Source organism: Coregonus clupeaformis, chromosome 18 (genome assembly GCF_020615455.1).
Source record: "Coregonus clupeaformis isolate EN_2021a chromosome 18, ASM2061545v1, whole genome shotgun sequence".
NCBI classification, from domain to species: domain Eukaryota; kingdom Metazoa; phylum Chordata; class Actinopteri; order Salmoniformes; family Salmonidae; genus Coregonus; species Coregonus clupeaformis.
The window spans coordinates 22,566,151-22,592,101 of NC_059209.1; the positions used below are offsets into that span (position 1 = coordinate 22,566,151).

General features: G+C 41.7%; 2 protein-coding genes across 12 annotated transcripts in view; one reads left to right on the forward strand and one right to left on the reverse strand.

Moving 5' to 3' along the window:
* The first annotated feature begins 1,816 nt into the window (after positions 1 to 1,816).
* Positions 1,817 to 14,590, forward strand: LOC121550184 (forkhead box protein N4-like). Of its 2 annotated transcripts, none has more exons than XM_041862311.1 (10): positions 1,817 to 1,894; positions 2,635 to 2,735; positions 5,702 to 5,889; positions 6,379 to 6,491; positions 6,621 to 6,731; positions 7,663 to 7,790; positions 8,014 to 8,110; positions 8,562 to 8,769; positions 12,782 to 13,177; positions 13,631 to 14,590. In XM_041862311.1, the coding sequence occupies exons 2-10, from the start codon at positions 2,656 to 2,658 to the stop codon at positions 13,888 to 13,890; spliced, it is 1,581 nt and encodes a 526-aa protein (XP_041718245.1). In that variant the 5' UTR covers positions 1,817 to 1,894; positions 2,635 to 2,655; the 3' UTR covers positions 13,891 to 14,590. The 2 variants fall into 2 exon arrangements, with proteins under 2 accessions (XP_041718245.1, XP_045082749.1); XM_045226814.1 differs by lacking the exon at positions 1,817 to 1,894 and adding an exon at positions 5,020 to 5,125 and having other exon boundaries at positions 2,654 to 2,735.
* Positions 14,591 to 15,310: 720 nt separating this feature from the next.
* Positions 15,311 to 25,951, reverse strand: part of LOC121550183 (acetyl-CoA carboxylase 2-like) — a 47,163-nt gene continuing 36,522 nt past the window's right edge. For 7 of the 10 annotated variants that reach the window (XM_045226808.1, XM_045226806.1, XM_045226803.1 and 4 more), the window contains 11 exons: positions 23,212 to 23,355; positions 22,816 to 22,936; positions 22,501 to 22,597; positions 22,031 to 22,127; positions 21,651 to 21,786; positions 21,164 to 21,341; positions 20,834 to 20,958; positions 19,089 to 19,243; positions 17,654 to 17,824; positions 17,261 to 17,397; positions 15,311 to 17,173 (listed from right to left, as the gene is read on the reverse strand). In XM_045226808.1, coding sequence (XP_045082743.1) covers positions 17,047 to 17,173; positions 17,261 to 17,397; positions 17,654 to 17,824; positions 19,089 to 19,243; positions 20,834 to 20,958; positions 21,164 to 21,341; positions 21,651 to 21,786; positions 22,031 to 22,127; positions 22,501 to 22,597; positions 22,816 to 22,936; positions 23,212 to 23,355 — 1,488 coding nt within the window. In that variant the 3' untranslated portion in view covers positions 15,311 to 17,046. The remainder of the gene's footprint in view (positions 17,174 to 17,260; positions 17,398 to 17,653; positions 17,825 to 19,088; positions 19,244 to 20,833; positions 20,959 to 21,163; positions 21,342 to 21,650; positions 21,787 to 22,030; positions 22,128 to 22,500; positions 22,598 to 22,815; positions 22,937 to 23,211; positions 23,356 to 25,951) is intronic. The other 3 variants (XM_041862310.2, XM_045226809.1, XM_045226807.1) reach the window with 1 other exon arrangement.

A 25,951-nucleotide genomic window follows, 5' to 3' on the forward strand; every position in this document is an offset into this window, starting at 1 on the left:
AGCTTTGCACACTCTTGGCATTCTCTCAACCAGCTTCATGAGGTAGTCACCTGGAATGCATTTCAATTAACAGGTGTGCCTTGTTTTAAAGTTAATTTGTGGAATTTCTTTCCTTCTTAATGCGTTTGAGCCAATCAGTTGTGTTGTGACAATGTAGGGGGGGTATACAGAAACACGAGCAATGGACATTAGACCGTTGGAAATTTGTCAGTTGGTCTGGAGTCCAAATTGGAGATTTTTGGTTCCAACCGCTGTGTCTTTGTGAGACGCGGTGTTGGTGAATGGATGATCTCCGCATGTGTAGTTCCCACCGTAAAGCATGGAGGAGGAGGTGTTATGGTGTGGGAGTGCTTTGCTGGTGATACTGTCTGTGATTTATTTAGAATCAAGTCACACTTAACCAGCATGGCTACCACAGCATTCTGCAGCGATACGCCATCCCATCTGGTTTGGGCTTAGTGGGACTATCATTTGTTTTTCAACAGGACAATGACCCAACACACCTCCAGGCTGTGTAAGGCCTACTTTACCAAGAAGGAGAGTGATGGAGTGCTGCATAAGATGACTTGGCCTCCACAATCCCCCAACCACAACCCAGTTGAGATGGTTTGGGATGAGTTGGACGGCAGAGTAAATAATAATAAATAATTAATCATTTAGCAGACGCTCTTATCCAGAGCGACTTACAGGAGCAATTAGGGTTAAGTGCCTTGCTCAAGGGCACATCGACAGATTTTTCACCTAGTCGGCTCAGGGATTAGAACCAGCGACCTTTCGGTTACTGGCACAACGCTCTTAACCACTAAGCTACCTGCAGCCAACAAGTGCTCAGCATATGTGGGAACTCTTTCAAGACCGTTGGAAAAGCATTCCAGGTGAAGCTGGTTGAGAGAATGCCAAGAGTGTGCAAAGCTGTCATCAAGGCAAAGGGTGGCTATTTGAAGAATCTCAAATATAAAATATATTTTGATTTGTTTAACATGTTTTTGGTTACTTCATGATTCCATATGTGTTATTTCATAGTTTTGATGTCTTCACTATTATTCTACAATGTAGAAAATAGTCAAAATAAAGAAAAACCCTTGAATGAATAGGTGTGTCCAAACTTTTGACTGGACCAGTCAAAAGTTTGGACACACCTATTCATTCAAGGGTTTTTCTTTATTTTGACTATTTTCTACATTGTTTTGGTCATGATCGATGCGCAGGTGCACTTTAGATGCGTCGCTAGACTACAATAGGCTACAAAACACTGCATCACTCTGCAAAGTCTTAATTGAAAATCATACTATCTAGTGCTGATTTTTAATTAAGACTTTGCAGAGTGATGCAGGGTTTTGTAGCCTATTGTAGTCTAGCGACGCATCTAAAGTGCACCTGCGCATCGATCATGACCAAAACAATTTATTTTAGCTGACCAACAAAAAGTATCACACATATAGGCTATCATCTGTCGTGTTACTATGACAATTGTCAACAACATTGGATAAAGTGTAAGTGGCTGCAGCTATAGAGCGCAACATTTGTTTTGAATCCATAACTTCTCAAATTCGTAATTGTCCATGGATAGCCTACAGATTATCCAGGAACTGCACAATCACAATAATTAAAGGAAGAACTAGCATAAAGGCCTAAATAAAAAAAGTTTTAGTCCGTGCGGATGGTGTGCTTGCTGTCTTCTACCGGACTGTCACAAGTTGTTACATTGGCAGCAGGCTCCTTGAGCAACAAGAGGCTCCGTTGAGGTAGGCCTACTGCGCATGACAGTCTGCTGGACAGTTCCAGAGAGGGAAATTTAAAAAGGGTATTTGGGAAACAAGTGCAGCACAGTGAAAATACAGAAGCTACACGGGCTCATCACCAGCTCAAATTTGCTGCAGATTATTCTAAACAGGTAAGATTTTCTCTCTTTTTTTCGGTATTACAAGGATGAATGTCGGCAAATAGTTGTAGGCCTAAAACTTTGAGTGAGAGGGGATTATTTAAATTAGAGGACTTTTCAGTCAGGCCAATTGATATGTCAATAAGGGTGGGAAACGCTGCTATATTTTGGGATTGCATGTCAAGTATTTTTTTTTTCAGTCAAGTTAATAAATAGCCTTGTGAATTAAAATGAAATAAAAAGCCATCATTGGCAAAATCAAGAAATTGTCATCATTTTGTTTTCCATACCATAAAACCCAATTTTATAGCCTATTAAGTTGAAGCATAGCCTACATAATGTGAACTGAGAATCCACCTTTAACTTAGCTTATTTTATACACCAAAAAGATCACACAAGTGTTGTTTTCTATTTTAATATTCAATTATATTCATATTCAATATGTTTTTGCCATAATAGGTGAAATGATTGTCATTAGCTTATAACAGTAGGTCTTATTGTTATTAACTGGTCATAATCTATGAATAATAGAAAATGCTTATTTTTCTCCATAAGTAGTCTGTTTGATATGCTAATATTTTATTTATCTAAATGCAAGGATAATAGTCTATATAATGAGTAGATAAAACAAGGAAACAAAGGAATTCAGATTGTTGTTTGAGTTTTGAAAACAGAAATAGACCTAGGCCTAAATTAAATGAAAGTATTATAGCCTAGATGTCTTATGCAGTTGCACTTTTCCCTTGTTGCAGCATTATCAAATATCCCAGGAAATGATAGAAAGTGGAATTACGACCAGCATGTCAGGAATTCTTGAAAATGCAGGTCATCATCCCTCTCCACAAGACTACAGGTAAGACTGGATTTATAACATTCAGTTACTTTAAAGACAGCCTTTTAATGATTTTAATCAGACTAAATCCTAACCACAGATATAAGGTTTTGATAAATGTTGTATCTTTGTTAAGTTGGCTACACTTAACACTGAAAATATGATTCAAAATGTTCAGGTATAAGGATAATTCCAAGATAGGTTTTCCAAAATCTCCCTATATGTTTAATCCAAATGTAGATGGACAACTCTTTCAGTGAAGGGAGGGGGCGTATGAAAAAGGGGAAAGAAAAAACAACAACCGTAGAATAAATGATTTTCAGTCTGAATGGATCTGTCAGAAACCATCAGCTCTGTTTACACTCCCGCTGTCGGCACACGGAGAGACTGAGCCGCTTGGCCCGCCGGCTCCGAGGGAGAGATGGGGCTCTCCGGGTCACTACCGGGGAGAAGTGGCTCCCAATTAGGAGGAGGAGGTGGGAGGGGGGAACGATAAGGGGGGGGCTGGTGCTAGATGGGGGACACCATACTCCAACATGCCTCGCTGAACATGCACTTTATTGTGGGTTAAGTGTGTGTGGGGGATTTTCAGAAAAGCATGAAGAATGTGACCGCCTTGCATAGTTCTCATTAGTTTAACATATAAAGTATGAGTCATAGGCTAGGACTGTTTCCAATCGAGTTGAAATATTTTGTTCAAATCCCACTAATTGTTAAAGAGAATTTTCATGTTCTACTCAAAACTCAACAGAACATGATTTTTGTACCTCTTCCATTTTGAAAATAGGTCCAAAACACCTTACAAGCATCCCAATCCTAATGTATCCTTTCTGAAGGTCAAGTCTGTATTTGATGCATCTCAATTACAACATTCAAAAGTTGATTGAACCGCAATAAACTTCAGACATGTCCTTGAGAAAGGGATACTTTTGTAATATGAGTTGGATTGGTGTGCTTGTAAGGTGCTTTAGACATATTTCAGAATGAATGGGTGGGCTATTGGAATACTGACAAAACACAATGACTATCAAATACCTAAGTAAAATAAACAAAATACATATCCCAAAAACTGTATTGGGGATCCAACTACAGCCAAGGTAAGTGGAAAAATTATGTGAAGTTGTATTGAGTTGAAACAATAAAAAAGCTTCTTAAATGAATAACCACTCTTAAATGTATAGACAGACAGAGCAATTGATGCAAGGACTGATCAGCCAAGATATCTGAATTATATTTGTAAGAATATTTGAGGCTTTACAGTGTTTGTTTACATTTACGAGCTTATATTTTGGATTCTGATGGGGTACAACAGCTGAACTAAACTCTAACTAAAGTTATATTCTTGAAGAATCAATTAGTATATATCATTAATTTATAAGTAAAACAATTTATGTAGCAACTGCAGTTTTTCCCTTTGAGGCCAAAATAATAATATTTTTGACATATGCTTCCATTGGAACTAGTGCTCTCTAAAAAGTGTTTTAGCAATTTGGATTTAGCCCTAACTATATATGTATTTTGTGTTGTTTTTCTTGGGAGCGAGAGAGCGAGAACGAGAGAGAGAGAGAGAGAGAGACAGAGAGAGAGAGAAAGAGAGCGAGAGAGAGAGAGAGAGAGAGAGAGAGCGAGAGAGAGAGAGAGAGAGAGAGAGAGAGAGAGAGAGAGAGAGAGAGAGAGATAATGTATGTGGCGGATGTGCATGTGTCTTTTTGGTGGGGTAGAGGAAGCTTACACTTCAAAGCTCAAGATGAAATCTTGTCTACTGCCCTCCTTCTGGGGGAGGGAGGGGGGACAGAGAGGGGAGAGGCTGGAAAGGGACAGGGAAGCAGATGGCATCCTACTTGTCTCTCTTGTGTGAGGGCTGTCATTCCAACAGATTAATGCAGGGACTGGTAAAAAAAAACGGCAGAGACAATCAAGGGAGGGTCTGGGGGGAAACAATAGAGCCACGTGCCACTGGGCAGATTTGTCGTTTGGGAGACAATAGGTGATCACTTTTCAATAGACAAGGCCAACTGTTACAGAGCAACATGTGCCACTCTCCCATGTTTTCAAATGATCCCATGCGCTGTTTACTTATGATTCAGCCAATGGTTAGAGGGAGATTGTGGTCACCTGACTTAGGGGTGATTTTGTTTGCAGTTGGGGTTGGGGTGGGGAGGGGGTCCTACGGTGTCCAGACCCACAAAGTAACTGAATAGTGAGTGTTGTCATAGCGACCCCAATTACTGAACTCTTCTACAGTAAGTATGTGCAGAGACAACTGGAGAGAATTCAAGAGGATTCCTCTCTTTTCTCCCCGCAGAGCCCTCCTGTCTTTAAAGAAATAATGAGCAAAAGCTGATTGGCAGCCCATGCCCCGATTCAGAAGAAATTATGCAGTAAATCTTAACCAATATCATTGTACGCTGGTAAGGAAATTCATTTTAGACAAGACTAAATAATCATTAGGTTGTGGTTGTGTAGTTAATCTAGTGGGGTTTTTTGTACAGTATTTCCCAAAGCTGGGGAAGTAACCATTAAAATGTAAAATGTTGATGAGGAAGTTCACAAGCAAGTTTGAAGTGGGATTAATAATGTTGAGAATCTTGGCTTTGTATCCATAATGTTACTATTACAGTAATTAGCTAATTAAATAGCACTCTATAATCTACTTGTGGTAAATCCCAGATAAAACGATACTCCTGGATTATGATTTGTTCTCATTTCTCCCCCTCCAATATTGGATGTATTACTTTAGAATAACTTGCTGTTCAGTCCGTGTCTTGTATATTTGCCCTAGATATAACCAGACCTGGGTTCGAATACTATTTATAAAATGTTACCTTCTCATTTGTTTTGGAGTTTGCACTTTTGGGACTTTTGGTATTGGTTCCGTCGCAACAATGCTTTCAAATAGTATTTGAACCCAGGTCTGGATATAACCCACAGTTGTAGTCTAGGCTGTGTATCTGAGTGGTTGTGTTGCTTGTGTCCCGCCTCTGCAGACTTCTGACCACAGACCCCTCCCAGCTCCGAGAGGAGGATCTCCCCGGGGACCTGCAGTCTTTGTCGTGGCTCACCTCGGTAGACGTTCCCCGGCTGCAGCAGATGGCTGATGGTCGCAGTGATGGCGGAGGAGACTTCAACAGGCCTTCCCAGGGGCAGGGGGGCAACCTGCTGGAGCAGCAGACAGGTGAGACACACACACAGTCCACGTTGGTGGGGCTGTGCCATTTCAAATCCACCCACATACACTTTGATTGGATAGTTCAGGAGTACTGCTGGGCCCTGATGTTGAGGAGGACAAATTGGCCAAAGCCATTACAGTTGGAAACAAGCTATAACTGCCAACCTGGCTAATGAGACTTGCAAGACAAATGAAATCATTGATGTATAAGGGGTTATAGACTCGGGCCTGTGCTAATACTTGATAGGGCCATGGGCCCTGTTTGAATACTTTACAGATTCATCCTCCTTGAAGTACAATAACAGATCTGAATGGTTGGATTGGTGAAGTAATAGGGTGGTAGTCTTGCTTAAACGTATCCCATCACCTATATATCTACACTTACCTCAAGGAAACGAGGAAGAAAGGATGCATTTCTAAAGTATTGTAACAGGGCCGATGTGTGGAGATTGATTGGAGACTGACCTGGATGTTGTACTGTTTCCTTCCTCACAGCTCAGCTGAACAACATAACCATGGTAGGGGGACAGGGAGCCATGATCCACCAACAGAGCAACATGCAGCACAGCCCCCTGGGAATTAACGTCATCACCGCCCAAAGCGGAAGTGTATGTTTTGCTTCCCAACCAATTATTTATCAACAAAAAAAACATATTTTAATCAATGCTTATACTCTAGGACAGTAAAGTATAGGATATACTTAATATATTAAACGTGTCCTCGGTCTAATTCCACAGATGTCTCCATTCTCCATGAATGGGCAGCCCTCCCCAGGGTACCAATGCCCTGCCTCTGTCTACCAACCTACACCCCAACAAGTGTTCACTCTGACCCAGACTAGCCAGCAGGTAACTACGTCATCCCTGCAACTGGGCTGTGGATGCAGTTTGTGAATTAGAGATTAATCGTTACATACACTGAGTGTACAAAACATTAAGAACACCTGCTCTTTCCATGACATAGACTGACCAGGTGAATCCAGGTGAAAGCTATGATCCCTTATTGATGTCACTTGTTAAATCCACTTCAACCAGTGTAGATGAAGGGGAGGAGACAGGTTAAAGAAGGATTGTTAAGCCTTAAGACAATTGAAACATGGATTGTGTATGTGTGCCATTCAGAGGGTGAATGGGCAAGACAAAAGATGAAGTGCCTTTGAACGGGGTATGGTAGAAGGTGCCAGGCACACCGGCTTGAGTGTGTCAAGAACTGCAATGCTGCTGGGTTTTTCACACTCAACCGTTTCCTGTGTGTATCAAGAATGGTCCAAAGGTTATCCAGATATCTTGACACAACTGTGGGAAGCATTGGAGTCAACATGGGCCAGCATCCCTGTGGAACGCTTTCGACACCTTGTAGAGTCCATGCCCCAATGAATTGAGGCTGTTCTGAGGGCAAAAGGAGGTGCAACTCAATATTAGGAAGCTGTGACTAATGTTTTGTAATCTCAGTGTATATACAGTATTGTTAGAGTATTTAGTGTTACTAAAATAGTTATAAGAGCTGTCCAGCGTATAACTAGATTACAACGTAAACCTGTTAATATAGTATTGTTACTAGAGTAATTACAGTGTTACTACATGGGTATAAGAGCAACTTAATGTAACGCGTTAGAGATTACTCTACCAGTTTACCGCCTAATTCTGATTAAGGGTTTGATGTTAAGATGCCATTCATTCAAACAACAATAAATAGGTTTTTGAAATAAGTAGAAAATAATACACAATACAGATTTTCTAGATTGTTCACTCATTTTTCTTTGCTCTCTATCCCTCTCAGTGTACTCCTGCTGGGCTCTATAGTAATGTCTCGTTCAACAACCAAAGCCTGTTCACACAGCCGTGCCTGGCTCCACAAAACCAGGACCTGCAGCCCAAGTCTTTCCCCAAGCCCATTTACTCCTACAGGTGAGCTTCCCCCTGGGCCAAGTGTCATTACAGTAGTATTGTATTGCCTGGGTCGTGTTCGTTAGGGCGCACAATGGAAAATGACAAATTCAGGTAGTCCTTTCCTGTTTCAGTCTGTTTTCTTCCGTTTGGTGCCTAGTGAACACGAACCTGGTCTAATTATCAACAGTATATATAGCCTAATGCACTTACATATTGTCTCGCTACTTTGATCCATCCTCAGCTGTTTGATCTCTATGGCTCTGAAGAACAGCAAGACAGGCAGTCTCCCAGTCAGCGAGATCTACACCTTTATGAAGGAGCATTTTCCCTACTTTAAGGTACGACTCGATCGGATCCTCTAAGGCACATGTCAAACTCATTCCACGGAGGCCCGAGTGTCTGCGGGTTTTCACTCCTCCCTTGTACTTGATTGATGAATTAAGGTCACTAATTAGTAAGGAACTCCCCACACCTGGTTGTCTAAGGCTTAATTGAAAGGAAAAAACAAAAAACTGCAGACACTAGGCCCTCCATGGAATGACTTTGACACCCCTGCTCTAAGGGCTGGTTTCCCAGACCCAGATTAAGCCTAGCCATGGACTAAAAAGCATGCTCAATAAATAATCTCCATTGAGCATGCTTTTTAGTCCAGGACTACTCTTAATCTGGGCCTGGGAGACTGGCCTAATATTCAATAGGGATTGGGGTAGCAGAGATTTTAGGTAAGCATTGTGTTAAGTGAGTCGTTTAAATGTCTCCTTCCGCTTCCTGGGTTTTTCCCCCCTGAAGACAGCACCAGACGGATGGAAGAACTCAGTCCGACACAACCTGTCACTAAACAAGTGCTTTGAGAAGGTGGAGAACAAGATGAGTGGGTCCTCTCGTAAGGGCTGCCTCTGGGCCCTGAACCCGGTCAAGATCGACAAGATGGAGGAGGAGATGCAGAAGTGGAAGCGCAAGGACCTCCCAGCCATCCGCCGCAGCATGGCCAACCCAGGTGAGACCACAGGACTGACTGAGGCCCATTCACACTTAACCTGGGTCCTGTTCATTAAGCACAAAATGGAAGAAAAGGGACGGAAACCGGGAGGGACAACCTGGACTTAAGAAACGCTCATTTTCGTTTTCCATTGCATAATGTTTTAAAACGTTTTCCTTTGTGTGCTCTAATGAACACAGCCCATCAATGAAGAACACCCACCACCAATTCATTTGATTATGCCCATTCAGTTTTATATCTCATAAGCAGGGTCGGATTAAGAAATCATAGGCCCCGGGGCTTTTTTTTTTTATAACCCCCCCACACCATAATTTTCTGTAAACTAATCCGTGCACCAAGATGCAATTCAATGCGTGGTAAATTTACTGTTGAAGAAAAAGCCCCCTTACAATAAAGCCATAATAACATTTGCAATGTGGCATAGGCTACAGTGAGACGTTTTTAGAATTTCCATACATGGGGATCATTTGTTAGCCTTTTAAAAAATGCATTTCATGCAATTCTACGTCATTTACATGATAGAATACATTAGCTGAATCTTTTTTAATACCACACAAAAGACCGAAATGAGTGGCTACTCTGACAAACTGAGATCAAGCTGGTCTTGAAATCAAACAAACAATAGGCCAGGCCAAAGAAGCGACACACAGATTGTACAATATTAGGAGGCTATATATAATGAACAAATATATAAACGCAACATGTCAAGTGTTGGTCCCATGTTTCATGAGCTGAAATAAAATATCCCAGAAATGTTCCATACGCACAAAAAGCTTATTTCTCTCCAATTTTTGTGCACAAATTAGTTTACATCCCTGTTAGTGAGCATGTATCCTTTGCCAAGATAATCCATCCACCTGACAGGTGTGGCATATCAAGAAGCTGAATAAACGGCATGATCATTACACAGGTGCACTCTGTGCTGGGGACAATAAAAGGGCGCTCTAAAATGTGCAGTTTTGTGACAAAACAAAATGCCACAGATAAGGGTGTAGAATTGGCATGCTGACTGCAGGAATATCCACCAGAGCTGTTGCCAGAGAATTGAATGTTAATTTCTCTACCATAAGCCGCCTCCAACGTCGTTTTAGAGAATTTGGCAGTACGACCAACCGGCCTCACAACCACAGACCACATGTAACCACGCCAGCCCAGGACCTCCACATCCGGCTTCTTCACCTGCGGGATCGTCTGAGACCAGCCACCCGGACAGCTGATGAAACTGAGGAGTATTTGTACCTGTAAGAAAGCCCTTTTTGTGGGGAAAACCAATTCTGATTGGCCTGGCTCCACAGTGGGTGGGCTTTTGCCCTCCCAGACCCACCTATGACTGCGCACCTGCCCAATCATGTGAAATCCATAGATTAGGGCCTAATTTATTTATTTCAATAGACTGATTTCCTTATATGAACTGTAACTCAGTAAAATCATTGAAATTGTTGCATGTTGCGTTTATTTATACTTACGTTTTACTTAGTAGCCTACTGTAGCCTGTAATATAAATATATATACAGTACCAGTCAAAAGTTTGGACACACTTACTCATTCAAGGGGTTTTCTTTATTTTTGTTATTTTCTACATTGTAGAATAATAGTGAAGACATCAAAACTATGAAATAACACATATGGAATCATGTAGTAACCAAAAAAGTGTTAAACAAATCAAAATATATTTTATATTTGAGATACTTCAAAGTAGCCACCCTTTGCTGGAAGACAGCTTTGCACACTCTTGGCATTCTCTCAACCAGCTTCATGAGGTAGTCACCTGGAATGCATTTCAATTAACAGGTGTGCCTTGTTTTAAAGTTAATTTGTGGAATTTATTTCCTTCTTAATGCGTTTGAGCCAATTAGTTGTGTTGTGACAGGGTACTTATTTTACCTATTTGGTAAAAGACCAAGTCCATATTATGGCAGCTCAAATAAGCAAAGAGAAACGACAGTCCATCATTACTTTAAGACATGAAGGTCTGTCAATACGGAAAATGTCAAGAACTTTTAAAGTTTCTTCAAGTGCAGTCGCAAAAACCATCAAGTGCTATGATGAAACTGGCTCTCATGACCGCCACAGGGATGGAAGACCCAGAGTTACCTCTGCTGCAGATGATAAGTTCATTAGAGTTACCAGCCTCAAAAATTGCAGCCCAAATAAATGCTTCACAGAGTTCAAGTCACAGACACATCTCAACATCAACTGTTCAGAGGGGACTGTGTGAATCAGGCCTTCATGGTCGAATTGCTGCAAAGAAACCACTACTAAAGGACACCAATAATAAGAAGAGACCTGCTTGGTGGTTCCAACCGCAGTGTCTTTGTGAGACGCAGAGTAGGTGAACAGATGATCTCCGCATGTGTGGTTCCCACCGTGAAGCATGGAGGAGGAGGTGTGATGGTGTTTTGCTGGTGACACTGTCTGTGATTTATTTAGAATTCAAGGCACACTTAACCAGCATGGCTACCACAGCATTCTGCAGCGATACGCCATCCCATCTGGTTTGCGCTTAGTGGGCCTATCATTTGTTTTTCAACAGGACAATGACCCAAAACAAACCTCCAGGCTGTTTAAGGGCTATTTGACCAGGAAGGAGAGTGATGGAGTGCTGCATCAGATGACCTGGCCTCCACAATCACCCGACCTCAACCCAATTGAGATGGTTTGGGATGAGTTGGACCGCAGAGTGAAGGAAAAGCAGCCAACAAGTGCTCAGCATATGTGGGAACTCCTTCAAGACTGTTGGAAAAGCATTCCAGGTGAAGCTGGTTGAGAGAATGCCAAGAGTGTGCAAAGCTGTCATCAAGGCAAAGGGTGGCTACTTTGAAGAATTTGTTTAACACTTTTTTGGTTACTACATGATTCCATATGTGTTATTTCATAGTTTTGATGTCTTCACTATTATTATAAAATGTAGGAAATAGTAAAAATAAAGACAAACTTTTGAATGAGTAGGTGTCCAAACTTTTGACTGGTACTGTATATATTTATATTACAGGCTACAGTAGGCTACTAAGTAAAATGTTCAGTGGCACACTGACTCACCTAATGATGAAGATGAAGCTGTAGGCTACTACTCATGATGAAGGCCGACGCGCTTCTCTTGGCAATATCCTATCTCAAGATGAGCTACTTTGAAAAACAGTGCTGCTGTTGGCAAAAAGTTGAGAAAATGCTTCAATTGGTTCTACAGACAGATTAGTCTTCTCTTTTCAGCAGTAGGCATTTGCTTTCCAAACTGTATGTTTTTCCCGCGAAATCAGCAGAAGGCAAACAGACAGCAGCAACCAACCATATAAATATAATCCATAGATGGCAGTTACCATTCAAGTCAGAACTGGAAGCCATTGCTAGTGTACCCATGAGTTTAATAGCGAAATTGCCAGGGTAAGAGGTTCCAAAACCCTTCTATGGATGATATGTCTATGGGCACAACGCAACAAGCTGTATATTTGGCACGCATTCTGGCCAAATTGTGGCCTTCCCGACAGTAGGCAACCAGTAACTGCCAAAATAAAGGAAACACTTGAGTAAATGAGGGATACAAATAATATGCCATTGGAACAGGACTGATGGTTGTTGATAATGGGCCTCTGTACGCCTATGTAGATATTCCATTAAAAATCAGCCGTTTCCAGCTACAATAGCCATTTACAACATTAACAATGTCTACACTGTAATTCTGATCAATTTGATGTTATTTTAATGGACAAAGAAATTGCTTTTCTTTCTTAAACAAGGACATTTCTAAGTGACCCAAAACTTTTGAACGGTAGTGTATATAATATATATATATTGTAAATATAATCTATACTGTATATATTAACTTTATTTATAGAAAATAAAAAATATAAAAATTGCTGCCTCTTGGGCCCCGGTAATTCCCTGCATTAATCCGGCCCTTGCGATAAGCAGCACCACAGAGAAAGAATCTGCATTCAGTTTTTTTGTTTTAAATGGAGTCATCAGTCCATCATCAGTTGCTGAAATGGCCTGCTCCCTCTTTCCCTGTCAGATGAGTTGGACAGGTTGATCACGGACCGGCCAGAGAGCTGTAGACGGAAGCCCATGGATCCCGGGATGACCCGTCTGTCCAGCTGTCCATCCGGCCTATCCCTGCCTGTCCCAGGACAGATGCAGCCCCAGCCCATGGTCACCCTGTCCCTGCAGTGCCTGCCCATGCACCAGCAACACCAGCTTCATGCCCAGCTCCAGGCCCAGGCCAGGCTGGCCCCAGTGTCCCCCGCCCCTGCCCAAACGCCCCCCCTCCACACCGTTCCTGACCTCTCCCACAGCCCCCTCGCCACCCAGCATCCCGGCAAGCAGCCGCACGACTTCTACAGTCTCCATGGTGAGGTCAACGCAGAGGTGGACATGCTGGACCCCAGCATCATGGACTTCGCTCTACAAGGTGGGTAGCTATAGTACTAGTCACAACAACATTATATACCGTCTTAAAACTGTACAGTCAAAAATGTTATTTCCTGTGTTTTATATACATTTACACACTGTGAGGTTGGAATAATACTGTGACATTTTAAAAATTATGATAAAATGCCCTTTTAGAGTAAGAGCTGTTTGAAAAGACCACCTAAAATGTCAGCCTGTTTTGGTGGGATAGAGTTTTGGCAGTAAATTGGTTAATAGAACAATAAGAGTTGCAAACCTCTGCCAAGAAGCTATTTTTGTTTATTTTTGACTGAAAACAAATTTTACCCAGAAATGATTTGATTAAGATTAAAACGGCTGCATCGGGCCTTTAACAATCTGCAAACCAATGTTACTTTGCATGGCAGTTGGCCATTTTCTTGGCTCTCAGAAGCAGTGATGACCAGTGACGTGACACGATTACCTCCTTCCTCAGGTAACCTGTGGGAGGAGATGAAAGACGACAGCTTTAATCTGGAGGCGTTGGGCACCTTCAGTAACTCTCCCCTGCGTTTGTCTGACTGTGACCTTGGCACCATGACGGGCAGCCTCCCTCCTGTCTACAGCGGGGGCAGCATGCCCTTCTCAGACCTGCAGGTGACGGGCCTGTACACCTCCTACGCCTCCCTGGACGCACTCTCCTCCCAGTACATGGGCACGCCAGGCAACAGCAAGCCCATCACTGCCCTGCTTTAATGAAAACATCCCCTGCACCACAGAGTGGAACCACAGGTAGAGCTGCATCGAGGCATCACCAACAGAATCAAAATACAAAAACTATTTTTTGCAGTGGCTCTACTTGTCGATCCCACTTCTGGCACCAAAAAGCCCCCCACCTCCTCTTCCACTGAAAAGCCTGAATCCTCATTGCTTTTCTTTATCCCCAATGACAGAGCAACTTGTGTTGCCATACCTAAGCCACTACTTCAGATGAGAGAAAAAAAGTCTGCTTAGAGGGTGATTTGATCAAAATCATTGTAAAACCACACCAATGAAGACAACTGAAATTCGGGAGGAAATTGACTAAAATATACTGACGTCTCTGGGGGAACTTTGTCAAGCAAAGACTCGAGCTGTCCTACACTGTAGTACACAAACCTAGCAGGCAACACGTACTCTCTCTGCCAGTTTTGTACAATGTTGACTTTCCTGTGTTTGTAAGCCTTACCATGGTACTGTTAGTTCCCTGTTCTTTATCCGTTGTCTGTATTGTGCTAGGCAGTATTACTGTGATGTTTTATTTATATTTATAAATGGCAGCTGGAGAAGGGGAGGAATTTATCAAGCACTGTTTACTGTAAATATTTTTGTTTGTTTCAAATCACTGCGATCTCCACTGAAAAGCTTTTGTTTCTTAAACAGTATTTACCCATACATTCCAAAACGCCAAAATCTGTCTAATAATAGCATTTGTAGACCATTTTACAAATTTCAGTATTTCAAAATATGCTAAAATCAGTCAGAATATATTATATTCATTGAATTATTCACATTATTTTGGGGAGGATGTCAGGCTACATGTACTGTAAAATTATGCAAAAATAATTAAATCAATGGGTAAATAAAAAAGGTGCCACATTCAGTGTCTTGCTGAAAACAGATTCATTCCATTTATTTACAGATACCCCTTATTAGGGTAATGTATAGTAAGTACATGGCAGGTATTTTTACATATATTATTGACAATTTCAAATCGATATCTGGTATTTTGATGAAGGCAACAGCAGCAGAATGGCTTGGGGTCTCTCGGTTACAATTTTGTAATCTACCCATTATACCATTCTCTGCCCCTGTTCACCTGAGTTTAAGCAACAATCAGCATTATATTAAAAACAATGAAAACACGTACACATTATTCATATCACAGACCAAAAGCAATCATAAATCCTATTTGAACGTCAATTTCTTCCAAATGATTATTATACAAATACTATGGGTGTGAATTTATCCACTAGCATTTATATTGTATTATTCACTCAGACTCCAGCACAGACAACAAAAAAATACAAATGAAATGACTCAGGAAAAACACAGGTGTATTTGTTATTCAGTCAAAAACCAATAATACAAAGAAAGAAATTCAAGGGCACACAAATAAACACTGGTTAATTTAAAAAAAAGTATTACCTGACTTTTAAATTGCACAGGTTAGTCTTTTAAGGACAATACTGACATAATTCATCTTTGGATTAAATTAATGCCGGGGAAAAAATGAAAATTCCCTACTAGACCATTGTGTCACTGAAATGATTCAGTAAATTAAATGAAATTAATTAAACTTAATGTAATTTAAATGGGTATTTTTTTGGGTCGATATTGTCACAAGGATACATACTGAAGTAAAGGCTACACATCAACCAACCCCCAGACAGGCTTGTGTAATATCTTTGCACTGGCACATAATTAACATTTAAAAAAAACATATTTTATATGGTACACAAATGAGGGCTTTGTTCGGCCCCTGGCTGGTGTACATTCAAAGGTCGGCACACATTCGCCCAGATATGAACAGAATGATCAACATCATAGAAAAAACCCTGGTCACTCCTGTTGTCAAATGCCAGTGTACAGCAGTAGCAATGAGAAGCTTGATAGAATACTGATAGAAGGCACATGGTCCAATCCATTGAATTAACGTTTTCGGATGTTCCATTTTTCAAACATATGGGTTTTACAATCCTATTGATAATGTGAATCTGAAATGCTAACGAGTAGTGGTGGTTCCCTCTGATCATAGCAATGTTAACGGATACATGGGACCAGAACTGGGTTCAAATACTTTGACCATTTGCTTTAGCCTGCCTGTAGCATCAGCTGGGAAGGGTTTGTACTTTTGATAATTAGGTGTGCTCGCTGAAAACTGTTCACACATTATTATTATTATTCCACTGGAACCTGTACTGCCACTTGTCAGGTTGCTTGAAACATTTAGTTTTGATACTACTTATACTTTTCACACTACAACCACATTTACATAAATCCCAATGTACATAAATGGCCATAGACTTGAATGGTAAATGTTTGCCCGTAACTAGTCTTCAACCGTTTAAGCTAGAAACACCATTCAAACTTTAAAACGTGTAGACCGGTCTGGAATAGGTTGCTTGTATACAGCTTTTTGATACCGTTTATATGTTTGGAACTATAATTGCTTTAAATGTGCATAAAAGCTCCATAGGTTTGTACAGACTGACTCAACTGTAATACAGAGATTCCCAGTAGGCGGCCCGCGGGCAATTTTATTTGGACCCCCAAGTATTCTGAGCAAAAAAATAAATAATATTATTACATTTTTATAATTTCCGTTGTTGGACATTAGACTCAAATCGCCAGGAAATCAGCTCAAAGGGATTTTAATGTAGGAAATCTGTTCCCAAGTATTCCCACGCATAAACAGAGAGGCATAAGTGATCACATCCCAATGTAATCAAGGTTTGAAATGATTCTATTTTGTCAAATACTAGATCTGTTTGGGATTCTTTCGGTCAATTTGCAGTGTATAACATTTTTTATAACTATGTTCCAGCCCCCCGACCATCCGCTCAAGAAAATTTTAAAAATGCCCACGGCAGGGACGCATGTAGTGCATGTTTAGTGCTGCATGGTTACAGTGTCTGAGCAGCCGAACCAGCCCTAATCCTGAGAATTAGACACGTTTTTGGCTTCTTTGGCGTCTTAGCTTTATTGTCTCAGCTGGTTACAATAGAAAGCAGGCGGCACCGATAGGCAGATGCTGAATGTGCCCCCCCTGTCCCTAGGTCCACACCCCTACTTATCCAGTCTCTCTCCTATGCTAGAACTTGAGGGATTTCCTGTGTAAGGCATTGGGGCAGCTCAGCTCAGATCTGGAGTTTAACTGGGGGCCGTGCCGTCCATCGTGGCCAGCAGGTGGGAGATCTTGGCCCTCTGGGATGGAGTGATGGACTGGCTCATGTGGATGATGCAGTCCATGGTCACCTCAGGGTTGGCCTGCACAATGCTGGCATAACACACACAGTACATACATACAATAGGATTATATGCACACAGTACATTCATGTGTAGTAATGTGTGTGTGTGTATGTACCTGCGGATGTGTTTCAAGGCGTGGTCCCTCTTCAGGTACTTGATGTTCTCGCTGATGGCAGATCGTGTGCCGTCCTCTTTGGCCAAATGCTTCTCCAGCCACTCCACCACCGCTTTGTTGTTGTCCCAAAGGTACGCCTGGAAATTAAGCACAGAACCTAACTCTAAAACACTTCTACACACCATGGATTGGAGTGGAATAGATTGTGTAACCAGTGGGATTCGAACCCAGGTCCCCCACGCAGTAACCCAACATTTTAAACATTGGACCAAAAATAACTATGTTCCGAGGGCAACAATTGGGATTACATGTTTCAGACAGGGGTACTCCATTACAATAGGATAACCCATCTTGTATCACATGAACAGAGCCATTACGTTGTGATATCCATACCTGGACTGTGCCCTCTGTCTCCACGAACCAGCGCCGCAGCATGGACTGGATGTGGCCGTCACTTAGCTCTGGGTTGGCCTGCAGGACCTCACACTTTACCACACCCTCCAGCAGGAGGCGCCGCAGACGCCAGTAGAAGAAGCTCCGCACATTCTTCCAGTCCAGGATGTCCTGCATGAGACCACCAGGTTACATAGACCACCATCGGGTTACATAGACCACCATCGGGTTACATAGACCACCATTGGGTTACATAGACCATAGAGTGAGGGACACTAATGCCCCTGTCCAATTGCAGGTGCGGAGAATGGGACCGGGCATCACACATGCATCTCCTCCTGTCTGCCCATGTGCTCCCTTTGAGTTCTCATTTAACTTTATTTTGCTTTGCAGGGTTTGCTTTGGCACCTTCCCTTGTTTGATTGACTATCACAACCAGGGGTTGGAACCGGTTCAGAGAACAGAACCAAAAACCAGAAAAGAACGGAATCTTTCAAGGAACAGAATCAGAACCGGGAACGAAATTGATCTACACTGTTCTGGAACAGAACTGTCATTTTAAAAGCATGGCAACCGGTTAATAACGTCATTTTATGTTCCGGGTGTTTTTTACAGTACCAAAAACAAATGCAACAAAGCACCTATGCAAAGCCCTCACGCTGTCACTCAGAAATTTATTCCACTGTCTGCCTGCCAGCTGTAGGCTACCTGCCCCTCCCCCTCTGAAGCATAAACTACTGTAGTCTATTGACGTTACAAGCGTGATTCAGAAATTAGGGAGAGAGATTTTTAATTAGAGAAGAATGGATTACGTTTTTCAATACTAGTTAAGGATACTATAGTTATCACATTCCACACTGGATTTATTAACTAAAAAAAGGTTAACTAGCTAGCTCTGGTCCAATGTTAATCCAACTCTTGGAAGACATTCAAAGTTCCTTCATAGAAGCTGCTCTTCTGTAGGTATAATTCTGTGTGCTTAATTCAGATAATCCATGTCAAAACAAGATGTCCAGCGCTTCAAGCCAAGCCTCCTCCACCCTCTCTCACTCTTTCCCCACCTGCAAAATTTCAGTCGCATCTCGCGCCCTACACTTGTCTGTCCATTCCATTTAAACAACTATAGCTTGTCCGCTCTGTAGCAAGCTGCTCTATCCGCACTGATTGGTGAAGTAATTTAAATGTTGAGCTAAATAAAAAAATACAAATGATTTCTGAGGATTAAATAGGTACAGAAAGGTATAAACTAACTTTTTTTGTTTTCAAACTGGTTCAGAACTTTATTTTGCTGGTCGAACAGTGGAACGGAAGGATTTTTTTTTTAAAGTTTCTGTTCAGAACGAAACGATTGGAAAATAATTTTGGTTCCAACCCCTGATCATAACACAGACTGTTGTTGTAAAACACAAAGGGAGGGAAGTTTATTTTTTTTTACCGTGATGGCACCCTTCTCCTGCATTCTACCAGGGGTGTCGTGGAGGTCCACAAACTGCACTGCCACCTGGTGGTAGATGGGCAGCAGGAACTCCTCTCTGGCCCTCAGCTTGGCTTCCAGGTCCCGCCGCTGTTTGTCCGTCAGCTCCGGTGTATCTGGCCAGTCAAGAGGATTTATTAACCAATGTCTCCTCATCATGTTCATTAGGACACAGAATGAAAGATGTTTAAAAACATTTTACAATGGAAAGTCCAGGAAGTCTTGCCCTGTTTCCTTTCGTTTGGTGCCTAATGAACACGACCCAGTTGTTTTCTGAACGGTTGACGAAATCCTGTGACTAGCAGTGGTGGAAAAAGTACCCACTTGTCATACTTGAGTAAAATTAAAGATACCTTCATAGAAAATTACTCAAGTAAAAGTTAGTCACCCAGTGAAATACTACTTGAGTAAAAGTCTAAAAGGATTTGGTTTTAAACATACTTAAGTATCAAAAGAAAAAGTATAAATCATTTCACATTCCTTATGTTAAGCAAACCAGCTGGCACGATTTTCTTGTTTTTAAAATGTACGAATAGCCAGGCCACACTCATTTACAAACGAATCATTTGTGTTTAGTGAGCCACCAGGACAATTTTCCTGTCCTGCTAAGCATTCGAAATGTAACAAGTACTTTTGGGTGTCATGGAAAATGCATGGAGTAAAAAGTATATTCTTTTCTTTAGGATTGCAGTGGAGTAAAAGTAAAAGTAGTTAAAAATATTAATAGTAAAGTACAGATACCCCCAAAAAACTACTTAAGTAGTACTTTAAAGTATTTTTACACCACTGGACTCTAGACATGGCAAAACTTTAAAAGGTCCTGAACAGTCATTCTAAAAAGTACTTTTTCTCTCATGACTAACTACCAGGAAGTTTGAAAAGACAGGCTGAGTGGGCGGGGAGTTTATATTCATGACCTTGACTGACAGCTCTTTGAAACGCAAGGAACTTGGATGCAGTGAGTAGTGTTGCAGTAAAATCATCTCAAGCTAATTTGGTGATACAGAAAGCAACTGAAATATTGAAATTGCATCAATAACATCAAAAAATATATACATCTCCCGTTTGGCATGTCTCTTGTGATGCGGTTCACAGCAAAACTGACAGATGTGCTGACTTGACAACTGCGTCAGACTTTTGAACGACCCCCCCTTTTGTTCCATGTTGGCTGAAGACATAGCTAGCCAGTAACTAACCAGTAACTAGCCAACACCAGACACAGATGAAAGGGGAAACATAGTATTTTTGCCATAGATGAATAGGGTCAACTTTAAATTATATTTGCTGACACCCTACAGTCACATTTTGGCACCAGTTGAGTAGCTATCTAGCTATATAAACCACGCCACTCTGCAAACACAACTTCTCCGATTTTGGTTACAAGGTGGTACTTATTTAAATTAGGTAAGAAAATATCATGTTACCATTGGTGTATTAAAATTAGAGTTAAGGTGATGTCATCTTGTCCCCTTAATAAAGTGTTTGACATGGGGGAGGGGACCAGTAATTTTGATAAAACTTTATCAATATAGAAGCAGTCATTTTTCATACTTTGGTCATCATACTTTGATCTAGTTTCCTTCAAATATCATAACATAACTTGAAAAACATGATTTAGATTTTTTTTTTAACAATGCTAACTAAAAGAAAACACGATGCCTATTGTACATATGGGTGGAACTATAGGTAGTGTTGAAAGAGTTTACCAGGCTGTTTACCAAGCTGTTCAGCTAGACCGGCATAGACCGAGTCGATCCGGCGCATGGTTTTCAACAGGTCCTTCCTGCGATATTTGATCTCCACAGTGCCTTCTGCCTCGAGCACACCACCCCTTGAACAGGGAGAGGGGAGGGGGAGAGTGGATGAGAAAGAGAGGGGAAAAGAGAGGGACAGGTCGTGATGAGAAGAGAGATGGAGATGAGACAAGAGGGAAAGGGGATGAGAGAGAGGGAGAGTAAAAGAGAGAAAGGAGTAAGAGAGCAGCTCATTCACATTGACTTTGGAGAGAAGCTGCCCTGCAATGTAAAAAGGCCCACCTGCTCTCCCTGTCTGCGTAGAGCTCCATGCACAGAAGGTTGATGGTGGGATCGATCACCACCCAGGATCCCCCCCTCAGCTCAGCGTGCGGTGGGATGTAGATCAACACAGGCTGGCGAAACTCACGCAGGCCGTCCACAATATAGGCCCCATACTTCAGCACCTGGTCGTACATGTCTGAAAGAAAGAAACGGACGTGCAGTTGTGTTAACACCAATATTTACAATATTATTTTGAGATTTAGAAAGAAAACGCTGTGTTGTAGTGGGGGTGTTCCAGTCAGCACCAGACCAGGGTTCAAATACTATTTGAAATCTTTCAAATGCGTTGAGCGTTTGCTTTAGTCTGGCTGGAGTGCCAGGTGGGCATGATTTGCACTTGAGATGTTCTAGTGGTCCCATTGCAACAGGCAAGCTCAATCCAGCACAGATACAGTATTTGAAATGATTTTGAATAGTATTTGAACCCAGGTTGGCCAGTCAGTACCCTTCATTCCCCCGGAGAAGCCTCTCCAGTTGGCGAACACCATCAGAGGCAGCCGCTCACGGTTGAAGTCACGGATGGCCTGGGCTGTCTTGAAGGCAGAGTCCGGGAACCACACCTGGCCGGCCTGCTGCACCAGCTGAGAGAGCGAGACACACACACACACAAACATGCACACACAGAGGGATGTTAAACTCTGCTGCAGGTGTCGAATGAGTCTGTGTTACCTTGACAGATCATGTTTCCCTTTCCGAAATGATGGAAGGCATCAAAATGAAATGAATGATGGCTTACTAACATGTCGCCTTGGCATACGACACAAGCAGGTCCATTACATAATCACTAATGCACACAACATACAATGAGGACACAAAGCCACTCACTCTGGCCTCAGAGTCCAAGTTTGCTGGATCGGCCGGGATAGCCACCTCAACAGTGCGTGTTTCCACAGCGATGACACCAAGGGGAATCCCTCCTAACCTGTGGTGTTGTTACAAATTAGTTGGCAGTCTGCCTTCGGAGCGCTTACATGTCAGTGATTCCATATCCTGCAGGTATAATGCTTTACAAGTTGTTATAAACATACATAATAACACTTAAAATGTTATGTCTCTCTATGTATCAACATTTTTCAACTGACTCGAAATGACTGATATTTAGTAAGGGTCATTATGAGATGATTATAAGACATAACGGGGTCAAACACGCATATGATATATCTTAAAATGTAATAATGCATTGTACTTGCAGGTTTTAAGAAATTGTTACCCATATGTCTTCTGTAAGCATTTATATTGTGTGTATGTGTGTGTGTGTGTGTGTGTGTGTGTGTGTGTGTATACAGTACACTAACCTGGCTCTGCCCACCACTACTGTCTGGGCCCAAGACCCCATCACCTCCATGAACGAGCCATGGTCACAGAATCCACTCTGCCAGGCCCCTTTTACAGCTAAATACAACACACACAAATATAGTCTATTTAGTCTGACAGCAACATGTAAAGTGTCTTGCATTTTTTTATGCACTTTAAATACAGTTGGATTTGGTTGAATTCAATATACAGTATACTGTACTGGGGACAGCCATGTCTGTCAACTCAGGGGCTAGGGGAAATAGAATCTGGGCAGAGTTAAGAGGGTTGCGTATGCTGCACAGTGTGTCTCTCACTGGGGTGGGGCCTCCCGGCCAGTAGCCAGCGGGGGTCATAGGGAGCCTTGGTGGGGGTGAACTCGATCTCCCTCTCCACTGGGTCCTTGGGTGGGATCACCGGCACCGGAGAGTGCTTGTTCTGAAACCAGAGTAGAACAATGTTCTGAGAACTCCTATCTGGGGGTTGGTCGGCTGAGTTACAGGACATCTTTAGCCTGGTCCGAGATCTGTTTGGGCTGTCTTGCCAAATCGACGTCTCAGAGTGAAAATGCTGATCTAGGATCAGTTTTGTCCATTAGATCATAATGAATATGATTATATGGACGGGGGGGTGTGATCCTAGAATAGCACTCCTTCTCTGGGAATCTTTATGAATACGGGCTCAGATCTGGTCTTCCTCTTTTTCTAATGTACCTTTGGCATATAGGAGAGCCACTTCAGGATAGTGAAAACGCCCTCAAAGTCATCGGGCACTGTAGTGTGTGTTACTCCGTTGTTGTGCATGATCTGGACGCCTCCCAGCTGGTTGTTGGAGGTGTACACCTCTCGACCCAGAACCTGTAATGACAACAGCTTCACTAACAAGGACACTGGAAACGCTCCACTTATCCAGAGGATTATAGTACATTGCAGTTATAACGATTTAAAATAGTTTCTAAAAATAGTTTCACTACTTATGAAATATGAGACTCCTTAACTGTCATTTTGACCCGAGAGTCATATTTTTGATCATAGCCCAAAGGTGATTTATTCAATTCTTTATATTTTTCATGACTTTGTCAATCAACTTGTTCTTAATAAATCAAAATAATTGTTTAGTGTTTCTGTATCAATATGGACTTTGAAAAAAGTCCTTTGGGGTCATTTTAAACCCCGGCCAAAAACACCTAATCCGCCTATAGTAATTTGATAAATAGGACCTTTATTTGAATTTAGGTTTCTCTGGAGACATAATTACAAGTTATCCATATAGTTATTCTACGGGAAATGTTTTATAAATACAAAAATTCCTATAATATCCTCCAATATTCTATATGTGCAACTTTCTGTGGTGTTTTGGTCGCTATAACATTTGGTTTGAAGTGACTGAGGATTTGGGCATGCATTTAGAAGCATCCTGCCATAAGCCCTACCACCACCCTTGTTTCACTAGAAGTGATGCTAATGCTGTCTTTGCGGTAAGTAAATCAATAAAACTAAGCCATATTTTTGGTAATTGTCTCTCATGATCAATGGATGAAACACCTTTGGTCAATAAAATTAAGTATATTTACATTTTTGGTGTACTGCCGCTTTAAATGGCACATATGTCAGAATTAATATTTACTTCAAAATACTGAAAAACTAAATGATACTACAATCAAATGATGGTAAATCAGCTTTTTAGTACTAATGTGGATTGTACTTTGGAAAAAAGATGCAAATTAATGAAGGGAACATTCATATTTTCATTTGATAGAAAATGCTAATTAACTGTAATTGCTAAAATATGTCAGTTTTTTTTATGTGTATATGTCTAAGAGGTTTTGATAAGAATTAAGTTGATATTTTGCTATGATTGTTGCTTTTTCCAATAGTTTTCAATAGTTTGTCAAAATGACCCAGTTGGTAATCCATGTATGTAAAATATGTTGATAGTATGAGGGTTAAAGGGGTATTTTAGTTAAAAACCATATTTTCATACAGTGAGGGAAAAAAGTATTTGATCCCCTGCTGATTTTGTACGTTTGTCCACTGACAAAGAAATTATCAGTCTGTAATTTTAATGGTTGGTTTATTTGAACAGTGAGAGACAGAATAACAACAAAAAAATCCAGAAAAACGCATGTCATAAATGTTATAAATTGATTTGCATTTTAATGGGGGAAATAAGTATTTGACCCCTCTGCAAAACATTACTTAGTACTTGGTGGCAAAACCCTTGTTGGCAATCACAGAGGTCAGACGTTTCTTGTAGTTGGCCACCAGGTTTGCACACATCTCAGGAGAGATTTTGTTCCACTCCTTTTTGCAGCTCTTCTCCAAGTCATTTAGGTTTCAAGGCTGACGTTTGGCAACTCGAACCTTCAGCTCTCTCCACAGATTTTCTATGGGATTAAGGTCTGGAGACTGGCTAGACCACTCCAGGACCTTAATGTGCTTCTTCTTGAGCCACTCCTTTGTTGCCTTGGCCGTGTGTTTTGGGTCATTGTCATGCTGGAATACCCATCCACGACCCATTTTCAATGCCCTGGCTGAGGGAAGGAGGTTCTCACCCAAGATTTGACGGTACATGGTCCCGTCCATCGTCCCTTTGATGCGGTGAAGTTGTCCTGTCCCCTTAACAGAAAAACACCCCCAAAGCATAATGTTTCCACCTCCATGTTTGACGGTGGGGATGGTGTTCTTGGGGTCATAGGTGCATTCCTCCTCCTCCAAACATGGTGAGATGAGTTGTTGCCAAAGAGCTCCATTTTGGTCTCATCTGACCACAACACTTTCACCCAGTTCTCTGAATCATTCAGATGTTCATTGGCAAACTTCAGACGGCCCTTTATATGTGCTTTCTTGAGCAGGGGGACCTTGCGGGCGCTGCAGGATTTCAGTCCTTCACGGCGCAGTGTGTTACCAATTGTTTTCTTGGTGACTATGGTCCCAGCTGCCTTGAGATCATTGACAAGATCCTCCCGTGTAGTTCTGGGCTGATTCCTCACCGTTCTCATGATCATTGCAACTCCACGAGGTGAGATCTTGCATGGAGCCCCAGGCCGAGGGAGATTGACAGTTATTTTGTGTTTCTTCCATTTGCGAATAATCACACCAACTGTTGTCACCTTCTCACCAAGCTGCTTGGTGATGGTCTTGTAGCCCATTCCAGCCTTGTGTAGGTCTACAATCTTGTACCTGACATCCTTGGAGAGCTCTTTGGTCTTGGCCATGGTGGAGAGTTTGGAATCTGATTGATTGATTGCTTCTGTGGACAGGTGTCTTTTATACAGGTAACAAGCTGAGATTAGGAGCACTCCCTTTAAGAGTGTGCTCCTAATCTCAGCTCGTTACCTGTATAAAAGACACCTGGGAGCCAGACATCTTTCTGATTCAGAGGGGGTCAATTACTTATTTCCCTCATTAAAATGCAAATCAATTTATAACGTTTTTGACATGCGTTTTTCTG